At 43.5% G+C, this 27,027-nt stretch overlaps 1 protein-coding gene and 1 pseudogene across 3 annotated transcripts in view; both read right to left on the bottom strand.

The window, feature by feature from the left end:
* Positions 1 to 7,650: 7,650 nt before the first annotated feature.
* LOC102440414 lies at positions 7,651 to 8,382 on the bottom strand (annotated as a pseudogene).
* A 16,866-nt stretch (positions 8,383 to 25,248) lies between these two features.
* Positions 25,249 to 27,027, bottom strand: part of LOC102440098 (interferon lambda-3-like) — a 63,456-nt gene continuing 61,677 nt past the window's right edge. Inside the window, exons 2-7 of one of the 3 annotated variants that reach the window (XM_006096748.3) lie at positions 26,744 to 26,996; positions 26,461 to 26,642; positions 26,061 to 26,138; positions 25,672 to 25,815; positions 25,486 to 25,569; positions 25,249 to 25,398 (exon numbers count right to left, since the gene is read on the bottom strand). In XM_006096748.3, the coding sequence (XP_006096810.1) occupies positions 25,300 to 25,398; positions 25,486 to 25,569; positions 25,672 to 25,815; positions 26,061 to 26,138; positions 26,461 to 26,642; positions 26,744 to 26,753 (597 nt within the window). In that variant the 5' untranslated portion in view covers positions 26,754 to 26,996 and the 3' untranslated portion in view covers positions 25,249 to 25,299. The other 2 variants (XM_023760578.1, XM_023760577.1) reach the window with 2 other exon arrangements.

Below are 27,027 nucleotides of genomic sequence, written 5' to 3'. Positions count from 1 at the left end.
GAAAGCCCACTGCGTGGGAAAACATATTTGCCAATGTTATATCTGATAAGGGCCTAATCTCCAAAATTTATAGGGAACTCATACAACTTAACAAAAGGAAGATAAATAATCCAATCAAAAAATGGGCAAAGGACCTAAATAGACACCTTTCAAAAGAGGACATTCAGAAAGCCAAGAGACATATGAAAACTTGCTCAAAGTCACTAATCATCCGAGAGATGCAAATCAAAACAACAATGAGGTACCATCTCACACCTGTCAGAATGGCTATCATCAACATATCCACAAACAACAAGTGCTGGAGAGGATGTGAAGAAAAAGGAACACTTGTGCACTGCTGGTGGGAATGCAGATTGGTGCAGCCACTATGGAAGACAGTATGGAGTTTCCTCAAAAAACTAAAAATGGAACTCCCATTTGACCCTGTGATCTCACTTCTAGGAATATATCCCAAGAAACCAGAAACACCAATTAGAAAGGATATATGCACCCATATGTTCATAGCAGCACAATTCACCATAGCTAAGATCTGGAAACAGCCTAAGTGCCCATCAGTAGATGAATGGATTAGAAAACCGTGGTACATCTACACGATGGAATACTATGCTGCTGTAAAAAAGAAGGAACTTTTACCATTTGCAACGGCATGGATGGAACTGGAGAGCATTATGCTAAGTGAAATAAGCCAGTCAATGAGGGAAAAACACCACATGATCTCACTCACTCATGGATAATAAAGACCATTATAAACTTAGGAACAAAAATAGATACAGAGGCAGAGCTGCCTCGAACAGACTGTCAAACTACAGTGGGAAAGCCGGGGAGGGTTGAGGGGCGGGAGGGGGCCTGGGTAAGAGATCAACCGAAGGACTTGTATGCATGCATATAAGCATAACCAATGGACATAAGACACTGGGGAGCAGGGGAGGCCGGGGGATTGTTAAGGGCGGGGAAAAAAAGGAGACATATGTAGTACTCTTTGTAATACTTTAAGCAATAAAACAATTAAAAAAATAAAATAAAATTACTTAAAAAAAGATATTGCTATGACAAATGTCTGATATTTTGCTGCCTATGGAGTCTTCTAAGATTTTTATGGTTTCTTGTCTTACATTTAAGTCCTTTATCCATTTTGAGTTTATTTTTGTGTATGTTTTGGTGATCTAGTTTCATTTTTTTTGCATGTATCTGACCAATTTTCCCAGCACCATTTATTGAAGAAACTGTCTTGACTCTATTGTATGCTCTTGCCTCCTTTGTCAAATATTAATTGAGCATAATGGCTTGGCTCTATTTCCGGGTTCTCTGTTCTGTTCCATTGGTCTATATGTATGTTCATGTGCCAGTACCAGGCAGTTCTGAGAACTGTGGCTTTGTAATATAGCTTGATATCTATCTCTTCTATTTTTTTAAAATATATTTTATTGATTTTTACAGAGAGGAAGGGAGAGAGATAGAGAGTCAGAAACATCGATGAGAGAGAAACATCGATCAGCTGCCTCCTGCACATCTCCCACTGGGGATGTGCCCGCAACCCATGTACATGCCCTTGACCGGAATCGAACCTGGGACCCTTCAGTCTGCAGGCCGATGCTCTATCCACTGAGCCAAACCGGTTTGGGCATATCTCTTCTATTTTAAAAAATATATATTTTTATTGATTTCAGAGAGGAAGGGAGAGGGAGAGAGAGATAGAAACATCAATGATGAGAGAGAATCATTGATCGGCTGCTCCCTGCACGCCCCACATTGCAGATCGAGCCTGCAACCCGAGCCTGTGCCCTGACCAGGAATCAAATTGTGACCTCCTAGTTCATAGGTCAGCACTCAACTGCTGAGCTATCCTGGCCAGACTGTCTCTTCTCTTTATGTTTCCTCTGGTCACTTCCTATACCTGTCTTTCTGTTTCAGTTATTTACTGATTCATGACAAATGACCCCAAAATGTTGATTGATAAAAAACAATGGTGATTTATTGATTCTCAAGGTTCTGAATGTTGACTGAGTGGTTCTTCTCCTGGTCTCTCTTATGTTCACTCAGGAGCTGTAGTCAGCTGGTGGATTGGCTGGGTGCTTGGGGAAGCTGGAATGCTTATATAGGTGAATGTCTTTCCTGGTGGTCTTTCATCATTCAGTAGTCTGGCTGGGCTTCCTTTTATGGTGGTGAGAGCATTTTCAAGAGCCCAGGCCCCACTACACAAGCATTAATTAAGTTTCTGCATTAATACCCCATTGACCAAAGCCAGTCACATGGACAAGTACTAGTCAATGTGGGAAGAGAACCCCATGGGACTACTGGAGGAGCAGATCATCAGGGCCACCCAGGTAAGCCCATCACACTGCCCTGGGGCTCCCCCTTGTTTTTGAGGCAGTGTAGTTGGCTGTATGAGAATGGGCTCAGGTGCCAGATGGCCCAGGTCATAGCCTGGCTTCACCATTTGTTAGCTGTGTGACTTTGGCCAAATGATTCAACTGCTATGTATCTCAGTGTCTTCACCTGTCCAATGGGTTGAGCCCAGTCTGTATGGCTCAGTGACTGAGCATCAACCACGCACTAAGGTCACTAGTTTGATTCCTGGTTCCAGCACATGCTTGGGTTACAGGTTTGATCCCCAGTGAGGGGTGTGCAGGAAGCAGTCAATGGATGTTCTCTCTCATTGATGTTTCTATCTCTCTCTCCCTTTCCCTTCCTCTCTCTAAAAAAAAACAAAAAACCCCCAATAATAATATGTTTAAAAAATAAAATGGGTTGATATTAATCTAGTTCATAGTGTTGTTGTGAGGATCAAATGAGTTAATGCATGCAAAAATAATTAAATTAATGCTGGGCTTGTAGATTACATTCAATAAACAATGGCCATCATTATCACTTTCCCCCATCATCTCTGGCTAATTTGTTGGTGTTCCTGACTGCTCTCCTGTCAGTTGTGAATGATAGTTAACTGTTAGAACAGAGACCAGCTACTAGAAATAGGTTTATTTCTCTCCCAGAAGAGTATTACAGATGACCCCTATTTCCCCCCCCCCGCCACCCGCCCCATAACCTCCCTCCACCCATCTCCCACTCCATCCCAGGCCTTCACCTGTCTATTGTTGATGTCTATGGGCTATGACTAATTTATGCTTCTAAATCCCTTCACTTTTTTCACCTATCCCCCAAACCCCCTCCCATCTGGCAACTGCCAAAATGTTCTCTGTATTTGAGTCTGTTTCTGTTCTGCTTGTTTGCTTATTTTGATTTTTAGATTCAGTTATTGATAGATATGTATTTATTGCCATTATTTCTATTTCTTGATCTTTTTTTTTCTTTTTCTTCTTCTTGAAGAAGACCCTTCAACATTTCATGTAAATCTGGTTTGGTGGTGATGAACTCCTTTAGCTTTTTCTTAACTGGGAAGCTCTTCATGTGATCTTCAATTCTAAATGAGAGCTTTGCTGGGTAGAGTAATCTTGGTTATAGGTCTTTGCTTTTCATCACTATGAATATTTCTTGTAACTACCTTCTGGTCTGCAAAGTTTCTGTTGAGAAATGAGCTGACAGTCCTATGGGTGTTCCCATGTAGGTAGTTACCTGTTTTTCTCTTGCTGCTTTTAAGATTCTTTCTTTGTCTTTAACCTTTGGCATTTTAATTATGATGTGTCTTGGTGTAGACCTCTTTGGATTCATCTTCCTTAGGACTCTTTGTGCTTCCTGGACTTGTAATTCTATTTCTTTCACCAGGTAAGGGAAGTTTTCTGTCATTATTTCTTCAAATAGGTTTTTAATTTCTTGCTTCTTCTCTTCTCTTTCTGAAACCCCCATGATGCAAATGTTGGTATGCTTGAAGTTGTCCCAGAGGCTCCTTACACTATCTCCATAATTTTGGATTCTTTTTTCTTTTTGCTCTTCTGATTGAGGTATTGTTTATTCTCTGTAAATTATTCTTTATTTCAGTTAGTCTATCCTTCATTTCTGACTGGTCCTTTTTCATGTTGTTGATGTTCTTACTATGTTCCTTGAAGTTCTCTAAGTTTCTTGAGCATTCTTATAACCAGTGTTTTGAATTCTGTATCTGGTAATTTGCTTGCTTCCATTTCATTTAGTTCAGTTTCTGGAGGTTCCTCCTGTTCTTTCATTTGTGAGATGTTTCTTTTTGAAAATATTTTTATTGATTTCAGAGAGGAATGGAGAGGGAGAGAGAGAGACAAGAACATCAATGATGAGAGAGAATCATCTATTGGCTGTCTTCTGCATGCTCCACACTGGGGACAGAGTCTCAACCTGGATTTGACCACAACCTCTGGTTCACAGGTCAATGCTCAACCACTGAGCCATGCTGACTGGACTGTGACATGCTTCTTTGTCTCTGCATTTTGGCTGTTTTCCTGTGCTTTTTTCTATGTATTAAGTAGATCTGCTATGTCTCCCAAACTTAATAGAGTGTCCTTGTGTAGTAGGTGTAATATAGGCCCAGTGGCTCAGCCTCTCTAGTCACCTGAGCTGGGTGCTCCTGGTGCACCCCTGTGTGAGCTGTGTGCACTGTCTTGTTGTAGTTGACCCTTCATTGTTCTTGGCATCACTGGAAGGGATTGACCCCTGCCCCAGGCCAATTGGCTGTGAGGACCAGCTGTGACTACAGTGAGAGATGCTGTGCAGGAGCCAACCCTATGGAGCAAGACTTGCTTCAGTGGGGCTTTGGTGCTCACTATGTCCGCCCCTTGAATATGTCAGTTGTGGAGGGGGTAGGGTTGTAATCTGGTGTGGTTGAAACTGACCACTGGGAACACTGGCTCTGGAGCCTCCTGGGAGGTGCAAAGTCAGCCACTGCCTATACCTTGCCCAGGGCCACCCAGCATTAGCTACAAAGCAATCTGCACACGGCTGCTACTCATGTTGGGCTTAGAGGTGCCCAGGAGACAACAAGCTATGAACCAAGGTTAGCTGTGGCTAGTGCTGTGTCTGGGGCCACTTATTGAGAGGTATGGGACATGCTGATGCCAACGATGCTTGTTTGAGAGATTTTAGGAAAATCCAAAGCATGAGGCAAGAGAGGCCAGTTGTATGGAAAAGCCACTGGGAATGACTTGGATGAACCAGCAAGTAGGGAGGGGTGGGGTCTCAGGGAATCAGCAGAGTGGGGTGAAAACTGTGAGCCAGGTTAATGGAGATTCAGATATTGTGCCTGCCTGCTGGCTCTGAAGTGGGGAGGGCTCAGCAAAGAAACACTGGCCTCTGCCAGCACTTCTGTCTGGGAGACAGCTACCCCTCCAGCTCTTGCCCTGATTCCAGATAAGTTAGTTCCTCCATGAATGTCCCAGGTTCCTTTCAAGCTGCTGCCCCAGTGCTGGAGCTCAGAGGGAGTGAGTCTGAATCAGTCTGTGAACCCCTGGCCCTTTAAGAGGAACTGCCTGGGACTCCAGCAGCCTCTGTGTCTCTCAGCCACAATCCTCACTGATTTTTACAGCCAGAAGTTGCAGGGATTTCTCTTTTCAGTACTGGAATCCTAATGTAGGGTTGGGACCCCTCCCTCCTTAGGGAAACCTCCACAGCCATGATATCCCTCCCTATTTTAAACTGCCACATTTGGGTGTGGGACCACTTAGTTCCTCGATTCTGCCCCGTGTCTCTGCCCCTCCTATCTGCCCCACAGTCTTGATGTGCTTCTTTAATTCCCTAGTTGTAGGACTTCTATTCAGCTAGATTTCAGATGGCTCTGAATGATGGTTGTTCTGTATTTTAGTTATAATTTTGGTGTGGTTGTAGGAGGTGTCATGTCCCTCATTTACCTATGCCACCATCTTGACTGGAACCTCTGAGAACAAAGTTTTTTGTGTTTTGTTCACCACTGTTTACTTACCCAGTGCTTAGCACACAATAGACACTCAACAAGTGTTGAATGAGTTATTAAATGTACTCCTGGTTAATACTCCAAGGAACAGAAAATAATGTAACTTTTGGAACATGGTAGAAGGTTTGAAAAGAAATACTTATTGATTTACTCCCAATTTTTTATTTCAAAAATGTTCACTCTTACAGAAAAGATAATATGAGCCCTCATATCCCCTTCACCTAGATTCACCAGTGTTAACATTTTGCCTTCTTTTATCTCTCTCTCCCACTTGAAAGTAAGTTGCAGGCACCACACTACCTCAGACCTAAATAATTCCTATGAATCTCCTAGAGAGAATCACAATACTCCAAAATTTTAACATTATAGTAACGTTATCAACATTATATTACCTAACATGTACTCCACATTCAAATTTTTCTAATTCTATCAATAACTAGAGGCCTGATGCATGAAATTCATGCAAGGGGCTTGGCCCCGCTGCCTCCGTGGTGGCTGCCTCTGTCTTGGCCCCCTCCCGCCCCGGAGGCCACTTCGTTCTTCGCAGCCCAGGCTTCTTCGGGAAGGACATCCAGTCTAATTAGCATATTATGCTTTTATTATTATAGATAGCTTTGTTCTTTAAAAATATATATTTTTTCCAAACCAGGATCCAATGCAATCAAGGACTGTGCAGTGCATTTAGATGTCAATGTCATATCTCCTTCTGTCCTTTGATCTGGAGCAGTTCCACAGTTTTTGTTTTGTTTTATTCTTTTATGACATTGACATTTTAAAAGAGTCCAACTAGTTGTTCTGTAGAATATATTTTGTAGAATATGCTTGGATTAATCTGGTTCTTTTTTCATGATTTAAATTCAGTTTAAACATTTTTTACAAGAATATTTAGATGATATTGTGTCCTCAATGCACCATGTTCATGAGAGCATGATGTGAGTTTGTGTCCTTTTTGGACTGGGTTAAGGTGGAGTCTGCCAGATTTCTCCATTGTAAAGGTTTCCTTCATTCCCTCTAAGTCACTTGTGGGATGATACTGGAGACTATGTGACTATTCTGTTTCTCAACAAGTTTTCAGCTAAAAGTTTTAGCATCCAGTGATGATCCTTATCTGAATCAATGATTTCATTGGTGGTTACAAAATACCTGTAATATTTTTTTTTAAATCCTCACCCGAGGATAGTTTCCCATTGATTTTTAAAAATTTTTATTTATTTATTTATTTTTTGCAGATGTCCACACATTTATTTTAGGCCACATAGGTCTGTCACTCATCTTTGCTCTTGCAGTGCCCAAAGCCATCTATTAACAAGTGATCATGGCAATGTCCTGATAAAGCTGAACACCAAATTCGACTTCATATACTATAAGCTACTGACTTTTCCCATTTACAAGCATAGCCACCTTAGTCACACAAAATTTGCCCATCCCATTTCATGAAATCTAACAAAAGCTTGCAACACAATTCCAGGAGACCTAGATTTCTATAGAGCTTGGTTCTAACTTGACATGATAAATAAGCTCAGACAATCTTTTGCTTCCGGTTGTATTAGTCTCTTTATTCTTTTGGTAATCTCTTCCAGTTAACTACTTCTGTTTGTAGATGATGAAATGTCTAAGGAATCCACTTCAAATGTTGATTCTGCTGTGAGCATGGTCTTTCCCTTTACTTCTCTCAGAACTAAGACTTTTGATTCTTGTTTTTCCCCTCCAGTCTCAGTAGTAGTTTCCATTGTAGAAGTTATCTGAAGACAGTCTATGCTTTACAGTAGTGCTCTACAACCAGGCTCTAGCTTCTCCAGGAACGCTACACAGGATGGATTTTAAAATGTATTAAACTAAGAAGCATTCTCTCAAATGAATTTAAATGCATTTTATTTTTAGACAACCTACATGACATGTTTTTTTCTTAAAAACAATGCCTCCGCTCCAAATGAATCAAGGTCAAAATAAATGAAGAGCCCAAGATACCATCAGTCCCATTTGTCCTAGTCTTGGTGTGTGGATGAAAAGCAGCAGCCAGTTATGATGACAGGTGATGGAGCCAAACTGCCCCATTTGTTGACATTTTTCCATTTCTAAACCATCCTTAAAGAAAATCATATGTGGGGCCACACCATCCTCACGGCGGTCCAGCAGAGCACCATGCCATCTGGATTCGTGTTTTCACCAATAAAGAACTGGTAGTTTTTGAAATTGGCAAGGATGTGCTTGATTTGTTCTGCAGCCCCTGTCATAAAAGGCTTTACTCTTTCTGGTCTCTGTTCTTCAAGCTTCCCTTTGATTGATTTCATGTAATCTTTGATGTACTTCTTGTAGGCTTCTTTTGTGAAGCTGGTTTCCTGCAAGTGATGGTTCATGACAATGTCAACACCAGTGATTACTGTGCTTTAGGAACCTTCGCCCTCAGGGCCGTCCACCAATAAGTGAGTCATCAATGTTATCCTCTGTCCTACCGACCATCTTCCCCTCTACCTCCAGGCACAGCCCGTCCGCGATCTCCCGGATCTTGTAGATATCGGAGAACATCTCATCATCTGCTCGGACACACAAACCCGCTGACACGATGAGCCGGGAGGCCCGGCGGCGGCGCCATTTCCCCGCGCTGGCTGTCTGCAGGCGGTCCAGACCCTGCGCCGGCCCCAGGCACCGACCATCCTGGGCCCTAAGGAGGTCGCCGGCAGCCGCGAGGCCTGAGACAGCAGCGGCGCCACCCCCCCCCCCCACCCCCCCATTGATTTTTAGAGAGAGTGGAAGAGAGAGGGAAAGACAGAGAGAAATATCCATGTGAGTGAAACACATCCATTGGTTGCCTCCTGCATGAGTCCCGACCAGGGCCGGGGCCAGGGAGGAGCCTACAACCGAGGAACATGCCCGTAACTGGAATCGAACCCAGGATCCTTTAGTCCCCAGGCCGACACTCTATCCACTGAGCCAAACCAGCTAGGGTCTGGAAGATTTGAAATATCAATTATGGGCCTAGTATAAACAGCCCAGATTTCCCATCAAGATAGACACATTTTCAGTACTCCGGTTCTTTTACAACAATGTAAAAATACGTTTCTCTGCTCTTTTTCTTGAAATCTTTTTGTAGCTAGATTTTGTCTTTCTCTGTTCCCTTCCTTATTCCTATTGTCTTTTACCTCTCCTGGTTCAGAATTCCATTGAAAGACTGGCCAACAGCCCTTATATTCTAGTGTTTGGAGAAATCATTAAGCTCAAGTGGGGGGGATGAAGCTCCAGGACCACAGATAGGTGATGCTAATGATGGGAATTAACATTGAGCGCTGATGATGTGCCAAGAATTATTCTAAGTAATTTAAATGTTAAATAACTGCATATTTTAATAACCTTGTGAGGAATATGCAATTTTTAAAATATATTTTTATTGATTTCAAAGAGGGAGAGAGACAGAAACATAAATGATGAGAGAGAATCATTGATCGGCTGCCTGCTGCACACCCCCCACTGGGAACTGAGCCCACAACCCAGGCATGTGCCCTGATTGGGAATCAAACCGCAAACTCCCGGTTGTCAACCGCTGAGACATACCGGCTGGGCAGCATGTGCTATTTTTATCCTTATTTCCAAGGAAAGTGAGGTACAGAGAGCTTATCAGTCACATATCTAGTAATTGGCAGATCTGGGACCTGAACCCAGATATTTATCAGTGTTCATTTGTAAGAGAAATAAACCACTCTAGTTATTCTCAACAAAAAAGGATTTTATAGCCCTAACTGGTTTGGCTCAGTGGATAGAGCGTCAGCCTGCGGACTGAAGGGTCCCAGGTTCGATTCTGGTCAAGGGCATGTACCTTGGCTGCGGGCACATCCCCAGAAGCAGGTGGGCAGGAGGCAGCTTATCGATGTTTCTCTCTCATCCATGTTTCTACCTCTCTATCCCTTTCCCTTCCTTTCTGTAAAAAATCAGTGTATCCAACTTTCCAGTCCATCCTGAAGATTTTGGATTTGTAAGCTTTCATAATCATCAGGTGAGACAATGCCTTAGCATTTTTATCTATCTATCTATCTATCTATCTATCTATCTATCTATCTACCTATCATCTCTATGTCTACCTATGTATTATATTTATGATTGCCCTCATGGAATGGATAGTGGGCAGAGGGGTCAGTCAACCCTAGAGTTTCCTTAGAGAAAATAATACACATGTAGCTAGAATATATTGTTTAAAATTTTGATTCCCTCCCTCCCCCACATCATATTAACAGCCTAATGGTGTCAGAAGCACTGAAAATTTTAAGTAATAATTTGATGCTGGACATCTGATCAGTCCCAAATTATCTGACTGAGTTAATGGTCTTAAACTATCCTAGGCAATCACTGCCTATATCACTTAGAAATACCTTTGAGCACTGGCTGGTGTGCTCAGTGGTTAGAGCATTGTCCCATCCAACAAAGGGTCTTGGGTTTGATTCCTGGCCAAGAGGCATGTACCTAGGTTGCAGGTTAGATCTCTGGATCCGGTTGGGGTGGGTCGGGGTGCATATGGGAGGCAACTGATCAATGTTTCTCTCTTTCTCTCTCTCTTCCCTCCTCCTTCCTTTCCACTCTCTCTCAAAATCAATGGAAAAAATATCATCAGGTGAGGATAAACAAAACAAAACAAAACAGAAAAAGAAATACCTTTGGCTGCAAGAAATAGAATATCCTAAAATTGGGATTTTCCTCCTCACATAATAGCAAATCTGGAGGAGATGGCTGCTGCTTTAGTTTAGTGAATCAATGTCAAAACAGATTTTCTCTTATTAGTGACAAAATGGCGGTCATAACTCCAGGCATCATTTCCACATTCAAGGAAGGGAAAAGGATATGGATCAGTCAGTATCGTACTTAATAGTGAAAGACTGAATATTTTCCCATAAGATTGGGGACAAAAGAAAGATGTCCGTTTTCACCAGAACTACTCAACACTGCAGTGAAAAGTCTAGTTCGTGTAGTAAGGCAAGAAAGAGAAAGAGAGGCACACATATTGGAAAGGAAGAAATAAAAATTGTCTTATTCACAGACAACATGATGTCTACATAGAAAATCTTGAAGGATCAAGAAAAGCTATTATATTTAATAAGTTTAAGAATGTCACAGGAACAAGCTCATTATTAAAAAATCAACTATATTTCTATATGCTACCAATTAAACACTGAAAATATTCAAGTCCTACTTACAATACCATCAGAAATATGAAATACTTGGAAATAAATCTAACAAAATGTGTGCAAAATGTATATGCTAAAACCTAAGAAATATTAATAAGAAAAATAAAAAAAGATCTAAAAACAAATATATATATGTTTATGGATTGGGAAAGCTCAAAATTGTTATGATATCAATTCCTACTAAATTGATCTGTAGATTCAATAAAGTCCCAATCAAAAGCATAGGATGCTCTTTAAATAGAAGAAACTGACAAATACATAAACTTATATGGAAAACAAAGAAAATAATTTTGAAAAAGAAAAAATTAGAAGATCTACACCATCTGATTTCTAGATTTATGATAAAGCTAAAGATATCAAGACAATGATGTAGCATTGGTCATAGATAAATATATAGATCAATGGAATAGACTAGAGTCCAGAAACAGATTCATTCATATATGGCCAACTGATTTTAGCAAAAGGTGTCAAGGTAATTCAATGGAAAACAAAAGGAGTGGAAATAATTGAGCATCCATGTACAAACAAACAAACAAAACCTCTCATATCATACTTCACACCATACACAAAAATTAACCCAAATTGAAGCATAGGCTTAAATGTAAATTTTAAAAGTAGGCTCTAGGAGAAAACCCTTGTGATCTAGGATTAAGCAGAAATGCTTTTTAAAAAATATGTTTTTATTGATTTTTAGAAAGAGAGGAAGGGAGAGGGAGAAGGGAAAGAGAGATTGAAACATTGATCGGCTGCCTCTTGCATGCCACCTACTGGGGATCAAGCCTGTAATCTGAGCATGTGCCCCAACTAGGAATGGAACCAGCAACCTCTTGGTGCATAGGTCAACACTCAACTACTGAGCCACACTGGACAGGAAAGAAATGCTTTGATAGAACACAGAAAATACAAACTATAGGAAAAAATATTGATAAAGTGAACTTCATCAAAATTAAAAACTTCTCTTGACAGTCTCTGTTAAGAAAATAAGAGAAGCCTGGCCAGTGTTGCTCAGTGGTTGAGCATCAACCTATGAACCAGGAGGTCACAATTTGATTCCTGGTCAGGGCACATGTCTGGGTTGTGGGCTTGATCCCCAGTAAGGGACATGCAGGAGGCAGCCAATCAATGATTCTCTTTCATCATTGATGTTTCTTTCTCTCCCTCTCCCTTCCTCTCTGAAATAAATAAAAATGTATGTATATATGTAAAAATAAAATAAGACAAACCACAGACTAGGAAAAATATTTGCAAAACACGTATCTGATAAGGGGCTTGAATCTAGAATATATTAAAAACTTTTAACTCAACAGTAAGTGTAGTAGGCAGAATGTGCCTGCCCAAATTTTGGTATCCTAATTCCTGGAGAGGCTGAGGTAAGTTTGAGCAAAACCAGGTTGGCTGGAAGATGAAGCAAGGTCTGAGATACTTGTTGGGTGGATGAGAAGACAGAAGTAAGTGACAGAAGCATGTTACATGCAAAAAATACTTTATAGATTAATTAAGGTTTCAGACAATAAAATGGGAGATTGTCCTGAGTTAAGTGGCATAATCTAATCACACCAGCCCTTACAAGCAGAGAACTTTCTATGGCTGCAGTCAGAAAGCTCTGACAGAGGGAGAGTTTAGAGAGATTCAAAGTGTTAGAGAGCCTGGCCGGCGTGGCTCAGTGGTTGAGTATCAACCTATGAACCAGGAAGTCATGGTTTGATTCCTGGTCAGGGCACATGCCGGGGTTGTGGGGGTGGTGGTGCAAGAGGCAGTTGATTGACGATTCTCGTCATTGGTGTTTCTCTCTCTCTCTCTCTCTCTCTCTCTCTCTCTCTCTCTCTCTCCCTCTCTGAAATCAATAAAAACATTAAAAAAAAAACACACCAAAGTATGAGAGGGATTTCACCCAGGGCTGCTGGGAGGAGCCACATGGAAATCATGGGAAGGAATGCGGGCAGCCTCTTGGAGTAAAGACCCATTTCATGCATATCTTGGCTATCTATATATATAAAAGCCTAAATGACCAAACAACCAAACAACTGAATGACTGAACGACCGGTTGACTGGTCCCTATGATGCACACTGACCACCAGGGGGAAGACGCTCAACTACTGAGCCACACCAAGTGGCGGTAGCAGTGGCAGGTGCAGCAGGGCTGAGATGAGTGGAGTGGTGCGGACTCCTTCCTGGCCACCTGCCTCTTCAAATACTACTATATCCCTTGGGGCATGTCGGACTGCCGGTTTCTGCTCAATCACTGCAGGGCACAGGCCAAAACTGGAAGTCCGACATGCCCTGAGGGGTCCCGGATTGCGGGAAGGTGCAGGCCAGGCTGAGGGACCCCACTGGTGCACAAATCCATGCACCAGGCCTCTAGTTGTAAATAATGCTGCAATGAACATAGTGCATATATCTTTTCAAATTAGTGTTTTCATTTTCTTCAGATAGATTCCCAGAAGTGGGATTGCTGGGTCATATGGTAGTCCATCAACAGTTGAATGTATAAAAAAGATGTGGTACCTATATACAATGGAATATTATTCAGTTATAAAAAAGAATGAAATCTGGCCATTTGTGACAACATGAATAGACCCAGAGGGTATTATGTTAAGTGAAATAAGTCAGAAAGTGAAAGAAAAATACATTATGATTTTACTTATATGTGGAATCTAAAAACCAAAATAAATGAACAAACAAAACAAAACAGAAAGCAAACTCAGATACAGAGAACAAACGGATGGTTGCCAGATGGGAGGGAGTGGTGGCTAGGGGAAGGGGATTAAGAAGTACAAACTGCCAATTATAAAAATAGTCACGAGGGGTGGGTGGTAGTTCCTGTCAAGATGGCAGCATAGGTAAACTCAGGATTTGCTATCTATATATATAAAAGCCTAAATGACCAAACAACCAAACAACTGAATGACTGAACGACTGGTTGACTGGTCCCTATGCTGCCTCCCACAACCACATCAAAATTACAAGAAAATAAGAAAATAAGACAAGCCCAGTCAGTGTGGCTCAGTGGTTGAGCATCAACCTATGAATCAGGAGGTCACAGTCTGATTCCTGATCAGGGCACATGCCTGGGTAGCAGGTTTGATCCCCAATAGGTGACATGCAGGAGGCAGCAGATCAATGATTCTCTGTTATTATTGATGTTTCTATCTCTCTCTCTCTCTTCCTTCTTCTCTGAAATCAATAAAAAATATATTTGAAAAAAATTACAACTAAAATACAAAACAACCATTATTCAGAAACATCTGAAAATTAGCTGAACGCAAGTCCTATAACTAGGGAATTAAAGAAGAAGCACATTGAGGCCAGTAGGAGGGACAGAAATGCAGGGTGGCTTCACGGAACCGGCTGGACCCATACCCACATTTGACGTTTTAAAATGGGGAGGGATATCTTGGCTATAGAGGTGTCCCTGAGGAGGGAGAGGCCCCAGCCCCAGCCCCATACCAGGCCTCCCAACCCAGGGTTCCAGGATCAGGAAAAGAAGTCCCCACAACTTCTAGCTGTAAAAACCAGCAGGAATTGCAGCTGAGGGACACAGAGGCTGCTGGAGTCCCAGACAGTTTCTCTTGAAGGCCTGGTGGTGCACAAACTGATTCGAACTCACTCCCTCTGAGCTCCAGCACTGGGGCAGCAGCTTGAAAGGAACCTGGGACATTCATGGAGGAACTAACTTATCTGGAATCAGGGCAAGAGCTGGAGGGGTAGCTGTCTCCCAGACAGAAGTGCTGGCAGAGGCCAGTGTTTCTTTGCTGAGCCCTCCCCACTTCAGAGCCAGCAGGCAGGCACAATATCTGAATCTCCATTAACCTGGCTCACAGTTTTCACCCCACTCTGCTGATTCCCTGAGACCCCACCCCTCCCTACTTGCTGGTTCATCCAAGTCATTCCCAGTGGCTTTTCCATACAACTGGTCTCTCTTGCCTCATGCTTTGGATTTTCCTAAAATCTCTCAAACAAGCATCGTTGGCATCAGCATGTCCCATACCTCTCAATAAGTGGCCCCAGACACAGCACTAGCCACAGCTAATCTTGGTTCATAGCTTGTTGTCTCCTGGGCACCTCTAAGTCCAACATGAGTAGCAGCTGTGTGCAGATTGCTTTGTAGCTAATGCTGGGTGGCCCTGGGCAAGGTATAGGCAGTGGCTGACTTTGCACCTCCCAGGAGGCTCCAGAGCCAGTGTTCCCAGTGGTCAGTTTCAACCACACCAGATTACAACCCTACCCCCTCCACAACTGACACATTCAAGGGGCGGACATAGTGAGCACCAAAGCCCCACTGAAGCAAGTCTTGCTCCATAGGGTTGGCTCCTGCAAAGCAGCTCTTCCACTGTAGTCATAGCTAATCCAATTGACCTTCAAGTCAATCCCTTCCAGTGATGCCAACAGCAATCAGGGCTCAGCCACAATAGGACAGTGCACACAGCTCACATAGGGGCACACCTGGAGTGCCCAGATCAGGTGACTAGGGAGGATGAGCCACTGGGCCCTATGGAACACCTACTACACAAGGCCACTCAATCAAGTCCATGAGACATAGAAGCTCTATCTAATACATAGAAACAAACACAGGGAAACAGCCAAAATGTGGAGACAAAGAAATATATCATAAATGAAAGAACAGAAGAAATCTCCAGAAAAAGAACTAAATGAAATGGAAACAAGAAAACTACCAGATACAGAGTTCAAATTAATGGTTATAAGGATGCTCAAGGGACTTATGGAGAACTTCAAGGAATGTATGATAATATCAACAACATAAAGAAGGACCAGTCAGAAATGAAGGATAGACTAACTGAAATAAAAAATTTACAGGGAATCAACAGTAGAGAAGAGGATGCTGAGAATCAAATCAAGAGTTTGGAATATACGGAAGCAAAATATACCCAATCAGAAGAGTAAAAATAAAAACTAATAAAAAATATGGAGATAGTGTAAGGAGCCTCTGGGACTTTAAGCATACTAACATTTGCATCATGGGGGGTTCCAGAAGAAGAAGAGAGGGAGCAAGAAATTAAAAAAAAAACTATTTGAAGAAATAATGACAGAAAACTTCCCTTACCTGATGAAAGAAATAGACTTATAAGTCTAGGAAGCACAGAGAGTCCCAAACATGGTGAATCCAAAGAGGCCCACAGTAAGACACATCATAATTAAAATGCCAAAGGTTAAAGACAAAGAAAGAATCTTAAAAGCAGCAAGAGAAAAACAGGTAGCTATCTATAAGGGAGCACCCATAGGACTGTCAGCTCATTTCTCAACAGAAACTTTGTAGGCCAGAAGGGAGTGGCAAGAAATATTCCAAGTGATGAAAAGCAAGGACCTATAACCAAGATTACTCACTCTACTAAGAAAAGCTATCATTTAGAATTGAAGGTCAGATAAAGAGCTTCCCAGATAAGAAAAAGCTAAAGAGTTCATCACCACCAAACCAGAATTACATGAAATGTTGAAGGTCTTCTTCTTCAAGAAGAAAAGATAACAAATATGAACAATAAAAAGTCAATAAATACACATCTATCAATAATTGAATCTGAAAATAAAAATAAATGAACAAGGAATCTAATTAATAAAATAAACTGATCAGTAAAATAGAACCTGAGGCATGAAAACATGGAACAGATTGATGAACCTCAGAGGGAAAAGGAAAGGGGAGTGGGAAGAGATTAACCAAAGAATTTATATGCATATATGCATTACCCATGCATGCAGACAATAGGTGGTAAAGGCCTGGTGTGGGGCAGGATCTTGGTGGAGGAGGGCAAATGGGGAGCATCTGTAATACTCTCAACAAAGATATTAAAAAAAAGAAAATACAAAAAGAAAAAAGAAAGCTTATTTGAAGGAATCCTGAAAAAAAAATCAAAATAAACAAGCAGAACAAAAACAGACCCATAGATAGAGAGAGCATTTTTACTATTGTCAGATGGAAGGGGGTTTGGAGGATAGGTGAAAAAGGTGAAGGAATTTAGGAGTACAAATTAGTTATAGCCCGTGGACACAGACAATAGACAGGGGAAGACCTGGGATGGGGTGGGAGATTGGTGGAGGGAGGCAAAGGAGGGAAATGGGGGACATGTATAATACTCTCAACAATAAAATAAATTTTAAAAAATGGTTAAAAATAAAGATAGTCATGTGGATATAAAGTATGGCATAGGCAATATAGTTAGTTATTGCAATAATTATGAATAGTGTCTGATAGGTAAAAAATAAACATTAGGTTGGTGATCATTTTGTAAGGTATATAAATGTCTGATCACTATGCTGTACACCTGAAACTAATATAATGTTGTATGTCAACTATAATTTTAAAATGAAAAAACAAAACACACCGATACCATTTCTGTCTGACACCCATTGAGGAAGGAGAATTAGGCCAACAACCTGGATGAGTTTAGAAATGGATTCTTTCCCAGAGCTTACAGTAGGGAAGGCAGCCCCTGACAACCTCTGATTTGGGCCTTATGAGATCCTAAGCAGAGGACCTACTTGACCCCATTCAAATTGCTCGTGTACAGAAACTAAACGAATACATTTGTGTTGTTTTAAATTACTTAATTTGTGGTGACTTATTAAGGCAGCAACAGAAAACTAATAAAATAAGAGGGGAAACCCCCCAAAGGTGGGCATTTACCTTGCCTGGTGATCTCCATTTATCTTTCTGTCAACTGGTTGAGGAAGGATTGGCCCAGACTGAGCAACTTCTGGGGCCAGGGTGGGCCACCTGGCATAGGTCCTGACAGTCTGATCTCACTTGTGTCCCTATAAATGCAGTTGTGCATGATATAGCCCCTCTCTGGCCTATTTTAGGAGTAAGTTACTAAGCAAGGAAGGGAAGGAGAGAAAAGTTGCAAAGTAGCCTGGGGAGCTTTAGGGGCTGCTAAATATATTTATTATTCTGCTTGTGGTGATATTTTCACAGATATATTCATATGTCAAAAATGATCAAACTGTAAACTTAAATATGTGCAGTTTATTATATGTCAATTATATGCCAAATCAACTATGTATAGAAATAGACAAGGTTAAGACACGAAAAGCCAAGCCATAGATGGGAAGAAAATATTTGCAAAACAATGATCAGATAAAGCCTTTTTACCCAGAATAAAAAGGTATATTTTAAAACTTGCAACTCAATAATAAGACAAAAAACCACACCAATAACAATGAGCAAAACTTTTGAACAGAAACTTCACCAAGGAAGATATATAGATTGCAAATAGCAATATGAAACCATGCTCATCATCATTAATCATTAGGGAAATGCAAATTAAAATTATGAGAAACCATTATTCACCCACCTGAATGTCTATAAATAGAAAGATTGAAAATGGCAAGTACTGGAGTTTGAGAATAATAACTGGACTGGGAACTCTGTGAAGGCAAGAGCTGGGCTCTCTTGGTTATACTGTGCCCCACTGCCACCCTGTTCAGGGCCTGGCACAGAGAAGGTACCCAGTAAATGTTTATTGCATAAACAGACCAAATACTTTCAGAGGCCTTTAAAAATCATTTAAAATATATTTATTGATTCTAGAGAGAGGGGAAGGGAGGGGGAGAGAGAGGGAAACAACAATTTGTTGTTCCACTTATTTATGCATTCATTAGTTGATTTTCATATTGACCAGGTATTGAACCATCTGACCAGTTATTGAGCCCTCAGCCTTGGGATATGGGGATGATGTTCTAACCAATTGAACTACCCAGCCAGGGCACAGAGGACATGTCTTTCTTTTTTTAAAAAAATATGTTTTTACTGATTTTTTTTAGAGAGAGAGGATGGGAGAGGGAGAGAGAGATAGAAACATCCATGAAACATCTATCAACTGCCTCCTGCACTCCCCCTACTGGGGATCGAGTCAAAAACCCAGGCATGTGCCCTGACCTGGAATCAAACGAACCTCTTTTTAAAAATATATATATATTTTATTGATTTTTTACAGAGAGGAAGGAAGAGGGGTAGAGAGTTAGAAACATCCATGAGAGAGAAACATCGATCAGCTGCCTCCTGCACACTCCCTACTGGGGATGTGCCCGCAACCAAGGTACATGCCCTTGACCAGAATCGAACCCGGGACCCTTGAGTCCGCAGGCTGACGCTCTATCCACTGAGCCAAACCGGTAAGGGCAAAAGGAACCTTTTGATGCATGGGCCAATGCTCGACTACTGAGCCACCCCAGCCAGGACTCAGAACTTATTTCTTGATAATTGGGGTCCCAGGGCACTTGGATCCCCTCTCCTAAGGGATCCCCTGAGATAATGTCCCACTTCAGGGGTGATGGCCTCACAATAGTTGCTGATTAATTCCTTCATCTATTAATTGTATATTCCTGACTACAGAGCTCAGGCCTGGGTCTTTTATAATGGAATCCAATGTGACCCACTGTTTCAGTTCTCTGAGAGCTCAGAGTCCATACACTCTGTAAAATGTTGGGCACAAAGTGATAGGAGGAAAGGTGGACATGACTTACTGGTGGGGCCATTGAAGGTCTCTCAGAGGAGTAGGTGATAACATTAGTTCTAAAAGAATGGAGAGAAATATGGGAAGCTTTGTGAGGACAGGAGAGATCTGTCTTACCATCACTGTATCTCCAGTGATGTGCACAGAGACAGACACAAACTGATAAATATTTACATAAAAGAAGTACGCTATTTTGATATGAGGCCCTTCTATTTTCACACAGAAAGCATGTCTGTGTCAAGTCACCAGACAAAGGCAAAGCATGTCTTCATCTGCAGGTAACTGAAAATTCTGTCTCATCTGGCTCAAGCATTAAAAAAATACATTTTGGCCCTACTTGGTTTGACTCAGTGGATAAAGTGTCGGCCTGTGGACTGAAGAGTCCCGAGTTCAATTCGGGTCAAGGGAATGTTCCTCGGTTGCAGGCTCCGCCCCAGCCTGGGTCCTGTTCCAGCGCGTATAGGAGGCAACCAATCGATGTGTTTCTCTCATATTGATATTTCACTCTGTCTTTCCCTCTCTCTTCCATCTCTCTAAAAATCAATGGAAAAATATCTTTGGGTGAGGATACAAAAAACGATTTGTCACAATTAAGGAGTCTTAAGTTTAGGTGCTCTGGAGGGAGGATAGTGCATTTTAGAAGATAGAGGAAGTAAGGAGAGCTTCAATCCCTTCCACCTCTCAGATCTGCTTATTCTCAGACCCTCGTGGTCCCAAGATGGCTGCTAAAGTTCCAGACATCATATGAAGACACAATAGTCATCAAGAAACGTCCTCTGAAAGTATTTCATTTATTTATTTATAAACATCTACTGAGTACCTACTCTATGCCAGGCCCTGAACTGCACGGCAGTGGGACACAGTGTAACCAAGAGAGCCCAGGTCCTGCCCTCACAGAGTTCCCAGTCCAGTTGCTCTTAAACTTGAGCACTTGTTATTTTCAATCTTTTATTTCTTTTTTCATCGCAACCCTTATCCACCTCGAGGATTTTCTAAGAACAGCTCAAGTAAAGCCATGGTCTGCTACTTACAGCAAGGAGGCCCACAGTTCCGAGAGAGACTCCCCCAAGTTCACCCAACGCGGAGCAGGAAGCCAGTGGGGCACCATGGGCCCTTGCTTATCTCTAACTCCAGGTCCGGGTCCACAGGGTGAGCTTCTTCAAAACCCTGCTGACTGCACCAGATAAATGTTCATGTAAGAAACATCCGAACCTGTAGAGGATTTTAATGAGTTTATTTGAGCCAAACTGGCCACATATGCCGGGGAGCAAGATCTCAAATGCTCCTTCTATCTTACCAATTTTAGCCATTTAAGTGGGTGTGTGACGGTGTCTCCTGTTAACAACCAGGAAACCTGTCTTGAGTGTGGTGGGTTGGTGCTGAACATCCATTTCAACTTCCCTCTTGTCTGCCTTCCTGCACGCAGGGGCCGAAAAGCTGAAAACTATATTTCTCAGACTCCCCTGCAGTTAGGATCTGCCTTACATTTGGTTCTTCCAATCCGATGCACTCACACATTTGACTGGTGGACATGGGGAGGAGGCCATGCTTCTGGCTCCACCACTGTGGAAGTGTCTACTTTCCCCTTGTGATCTTTCTGATTAGAGCAGTTTCCTGATGGCTGTCATCCCATCATTGTGACAAATTCCTGGTTGTGCTGCCTTCCTGATCATGGCAGTGGAAGCCAATTCCTAAGTAAGCAGTCAAGATCCTGATCATAGAATCTACTGAAAAATAATATTGACTAAGTGTTTTGTCACCAAAAAGGATTTATTCAGGAAGAGAAAAAGGGATGCAACTCAGTGCACACAGACAAATGAAGCCACATGCACACACTGGCCAAGATGGAGGGTTATTTATTGAAGGGAAGAGGAAATTAAGGGGGGTGGAAGTCAGAACCACAGAGCTTTATTATAAACACAGAGTTCTTCATGTAGGGTTCTCCCATGTAGGGTTCTCATAATTGCATAGAGTGAGAACTTCCATAAGCCCTAGCTCCTCCCACGGACCCTCTTGACTGAGTATATTTTCTTTACACTTGGAGTGCGGGAAACGAGTTAAGTCGGCTCGCGTGAATTGCGCGTACTCCGCGGGAGCCGTCTTTAACTCGGTTCATATAGATTTGCGGTGGAGTGCGGGAAACGTGTAAACTCGGGCCGATTGTAACTGCGTATTACCAAATATTTGTTTGTAATCCACCCTTTTGGTGGATGGAAAAAAACCAAAAGACAGAGCCATCTTATATTTTGGCGGGAAATTCACCCGCACTCCAAGTGTTTAAATTGATTTTTATTGATTTCACAGAGGAAGGGAGAAGGGGAGAGAGAGACAGAAACGTCAATGATGGGAAAGAATCATTGATCAGCTGCCTCCTGCATGCCCCCTACTGGAGATGTAGCCGTCAACTCAGGCATGTGCCCTGACTGGAAATCAAATCTTGACCTCCTGGTTCATAGGTTGACCCTCAACCACTGAGCTACACGGGCTGGGCCTGAGTATATTTTCTTAAAGTTCCACTTAGTCCTTATCACTAAAAAAGAGGTGGGCCATTGAAAATCCCAGGTTTATGGTCTGGCTCTGAAGTGGTACCTAAATGGTCAACACAGAGTTTATTTGTTCAACCTTTCTGACACTTCTATAAGTCACATAACACTGTATAATAAATCCCTTTCTGCAAAAATGAGCTAGAATGGGTCCTAGTCTCTGTAATGAACTGTGTAAATTTGTCATGGTTAATGTAACAAATTACCACAAACTGTTGCATAAAACAACAGAAATTTATTCTCTCAGTCTGGAGACCAGAGTCTGCGATCAGTATCAGTGGGTTAAAATCAAGGTGTCAGCAGGGCCCTGCTCCCTCTGGAGGCTTTGGGGGGAACCTGTTCCTTGTCGCTTCCATATTCTGGTGGCTGTTGGAACTCCTTGGCTTATGGCACATCACTCCAGTCTTTGCTCCTCCTCTTCTTTGTATATGATCTCCCTCTATCTCTCTTTTATAATTAGGACACTGGAAATAGTATTTAGGGCCCCACCCTGATAATCCAGGATAATCTCATACCAAAATCCTTAATGTAATCACATTAAAAAGACCTTTTTTGCAAATAAGGTCACATTTACATGTTCCATGGATGAGGGCATGGCTATCTTTTGGAGAGCATTTTCAGCCTGCCACACGAATAAACACAAAGCCTTTCTTAGAACTCCTAACTCCACAGTTGACTCTGGATATCAGAGTTTGGGGGCTGCAAGAGCAGTTGGAAATTGAGAGGAGAGAGCCCATCATGGAGGGAGCCCCAGAGAAAGAGGATCAAATTCAATGTCCTGAAAGAAAAAAGTAAGCTCTCAACACAGGACTCTGTAGCCACTGCACATGTCCCAGATACTGAAGGCAAAGTGAGCTGGCTGCTAGCACTTGTGTCATTCAGCAAGAAAGGAGAGAGGTGACGAGGAGGGCATGGCATGTCCTTTAAAGGAACAACTCAAAAGGGGCTCAGATCACTTTCACTCGTGTGTATGGGCCACAACTTAGTGCCACAGGTGCAGGGATGGTTGAAGAATGTTGTTTTAGTGGAACACTCTTGAATCCACTTCAAGTCAGGGGTTCTCCAAGTAAAGGAAGAAGAGGAGAAGAAGCATAGAGAGCTGGCTGGAGTCTCTGCCACTCCAGCTTTGTGGGCGGTCATATGATTGTGTGGTGGCTGGAGCTGTGGCGTCCATATTTCGGTCATGAGGGGAGACAGCACTAATACACTGAGGATGGAGCACCAGCCAGAGATAAAGACCCACTATGACAGCCTGTCCTCTAAGGCAGCACTGTTCACATCTAAATATTATGTGAGCCACATGTGTCATTTAACATTTTCTAGCAACCACATTTCATAAGTAAAGAGAAATGTGTGAAATTACTTTTACATATATTTTATTTGACCCAATATATTCAAAATATTATTGTTTCAACATGCAATCAACATGAAACTTATTATTAGTGAGATTTTACTTTTTTACAGTGGATAAAAATTCTGTACATCCATCTATTTCCTAGCTTTGTCCATTGAGAGGGGGTAGAAGCAACAATATTCCTGTAGCAATCAGCCCACCTAGCACCCAGATCACGATTTTTTAATACTGTCTCCACGAAGAGGAACCAGAGCTCCTTGAAGAAAAGGCTGGTTACAGAGCTGAGGCAGGGATAGTACAAGGTGAGCCTGGAACATCTTATTCCAGAAAGCAAGGAGGTGCTCAAAGGATGAGGGGACACATGGAAAGGGCTTAGGAGCCATCTTGAAAGGGTTCCCATTGGCCTAATTGAGGACCTTTCGAGCATCAACTGAAGTTATAGCAAAGAATTATAATGCACTGAATGAAATAAGAATTCAGTAATCCATGCTGTTATAAATCAATTAGCAAATACATGCATGACGGAGGGGAGCAAAGCTCTTCCTAAGAGTAGAATGCCAATGAATAATGCAAAAGGAAGGAGAAGTTATTTGATAACTGACATAATATTATCCTTCAGGCTGTGGGCTCTGAGCACCCGTATGTCCCCCTCTGTCATAGACCCTTTGACACCATCAATGGACGCTAAAATGAATGGGTTGCAGTTTGAGAAGTAACAGGTATTAGCATCGTCTCAAAGTCCCTCCACATATTTATTATAAAGAGAAAAATAGTAGTTTTACAGAGGAGAAACTTGGCAGGCACCATCTAAACATTTTTTTAAAAATAAAATCTATTCCAATTCCGGGGTCTATTTTATACGTAGAGCACAGCTCAACCTGCACTAGCGACATTTCTGCGCTGAGCTCCATGTGGCCTGTGGAGCAGATTAAACAACTTGGCTCTAAATGGACCTGCCGTCTACACTTCTCATCACGTGCAATGATAAGTGTTGTTATAAGGCACTTTTATTTCATGTGATTTACATGTAGCAGAATGCATCTGAGTGATCCACTCACATACCCACAAGGAAACTACACACGCACACAATCACCCACATTCTGTGGTGGGAGAATAGTGGCCCCAACGCCCAGCCCGAACCCTGGAACCGTGAATCTCTTATGTGACCTGGCAAAAGGCCCTCGCAGAGGTAACTGAGCTTTATAGATGTGAAAAGAGAGAGGTTGTCCTGGATTATCCCCGTGAGCCCCGTCTAAACACCAAGTCCTTAAAAGCAGAGAACTTGGTCCAGCTGGAGGCAGAAGAGAAATGTGGCGGAAGGAGCAGTCAGAGGGATTCCAGGCGCGAGAAGGATGTGACCCGTGGCTGCAGGCTCTGAGATGTAGGTCCGTGTGCGAGGACCAGTGAGAGGCTGGCAGGAGCTGCGGACAGACAGACGCTTTCTGCCAGCGGGAACGGGAACCTCAGTGTTACCACTGCAGGGAAGAGAATTCTGCCAACAGCTTGACTGAGCTTGGAGGTGGACCCTTCCTCCCAAGGCCTCCCTAGCAGAATCCCAGCAGCCACACTTGGACTTCAGCCTGTGAGACCCCTGGCGGAGAAAGAGGCTGGCCACCCAGAGCTCTCATCTATGGAGCTGTGAGATACTAAACTTGTGTGGTCTGAAGACGCTAAGTTTGGGAAACCTTGTTATGGCGGCGAGAGAAAACTAATCCGCACAGTCATACACACAGCCCCACAGCACAGGAAACATCGTTTTCTTATCATTTATTTGAACAATTCTTACAAAAAGTAGAAAAATAAATATTTACAGGTCTGAGTTTGACAATTCACACACATAAATACATAAATAGTGGTTGGGTGGCAATAAATTAAGAAAAGGGGGGGATGCATAAATAAAACCCAAGATGCTGGGACAGGAGGCAGGTGGGCCTGAGGGTCACACACACAGGTCTCCATCAGCGACACATCTCAGGTCACGGACGAGGAGGCGGAAGAGGTTGAGTGTGACAGAGGCTTCAAGGCAGCCACGGGATTCCTGTGGAGAGGAAAGGACAGGTCAGTGGCTGTTCATCATCTGGGCCCCAAGTTGTCCCCAGAAACTGGTCCCTCCCCAGTCACTCACCTTCTTCTCAGCCTCCTGGAGGCGGTGCAGCCATTGGCGGAGGCGGCCCCGGGGCCTGGGGCCTGCTGTGGACTGAGCTGGGACCTGTGGGCAAAGGAGGGTGGTGAGTGAACAGGGTCTCAGACACACGGGGACAGACAGGTGGTCAGAGCCCACAGACGTGGCCTGGGAGCCCAGAGCACTCACACAGGCCCGAAGCTTGGAGTGGATGTGGCGCAGCGTGCGAAGGGGCTGGTCCAGGATGTCCCCCAGGGTCGAGTTAGCCACGGTCCCCAGGACCTTCAGTGTCAGGGCCAGCTCAGCCTCCAAGGCCACAGGGCGCTCCCACACCTGAGCAGGGGAGACAGACAGGTGAGAGAGAACAGGTGAGGAGGGCTGAGGAACGAACAGGTGAGGGCAGGAGACAGGAGAGAGGGAAGGTCAATGTGAGCAGGGGAGGAGAAGAGGTCAGGGGGACTGCTGGGGAGGGCAAAGACACAGAGAAAAGTGAGAAGGAGAAGGTGAAGGGGCCACCTAAGAAGCCAGAGGAGCGGGGTCAGGTGAGGGCAGGGCTGGGCCTGAGTCTCCCAACTCACCTGCAGCTGCCTCAGGTCCCGGGTCCTGGGGAGTGGGTGGGAGCTGCAGCTCCGGTTCCTCAGCAGGAGGGACTCTTCCTGGAGAGCAAGGGCAGAGGTCAGCCCACAGCTGGAGAGCTGGAGGTTGACCCCTGCAGTGGGGCTGGAGGATGGCTAGCAACAGGAGCAGGGGGCTAACGTCCTAAAGGATGGGAGAGACATCTCCAGTGCAGAAGAACAAGAGTCAGCCCCCAAAGCAAGAGCAGGAGGTAGGCCATGTGCGAAGGGTGGAGGTTAGCCCAGGGAAGGAAGGGTACAGGTCCACCTTGAGCCAAATGGGCCTGTGACCCCCAGAGGGAAGGGTGGAGGGTAGCCCACAGCATGGGGGTGGGGGGAGGCAGGGAGAGGGAGGAAGACTCACCAAGGCGGCCTTGGCCCTCCTGAAGGCCTTCATCTCTTGTGGGGACAGAGACTTGAACTGGGCCATGTCGCAGCCCCTTGCACCCAGGAGGGTCGCGAGGGGCGTGATGACGGGAACTGCTCCTGTGCTGGTCAGCACCGTGGTCATCAGCATCAGCACCAGCGCACAACACACAGCCAAGCCTGTGTTAGGGAAGGATGGGCAGATGAGGGGACAGAGTGTCAGGGGCTGTGGGTGGGGGCTGTGGCGAGTGAGGGTCATGGACAATGATGTGGAGGCTCACCCAGCTTCATCCTGGTCTCTGGTCTCTGGTCTCTGGTCTCTGTTCTCTATTCCAAGTGGGGATCCAAGTGTCCTCTCAGAGGCTGTCACGTGGGTCTCACTCAGCCTTGTTTGGTGTCTCTGGCCTCAGTCTCGTTTTCTGGGTCTCAGCCTGCTGCTCGGTCTGTGTGCCCGAACTTCCAGCTAGGCAGCGATGCAATACCTCACTGAGCTCCATGGTGCAGCTTTTAGCCTGCACAGGCGGGCAATCCCAGCTGATGTAGGAAAAATGAAAACACACCTGCC

This window comes from Myotis lucifugus, unplaced genomic scaffold, assembly GCF_000147115.1.
Source record: "Myotis lucifugus unplaced genomic scaffold, Myoluc2.0 scaffold_185, whole genome shotgun sequence".
NCBI classification, from domain to species: Eukaryota; Metazoa; Chordata; class Mammalia; order Chiroptera; family Vespertilionidae; genus Myotis; species Myotis lucifugus.
This window is presented reverse-complemented; position numbering and strand designations above follow the sequence as displayed.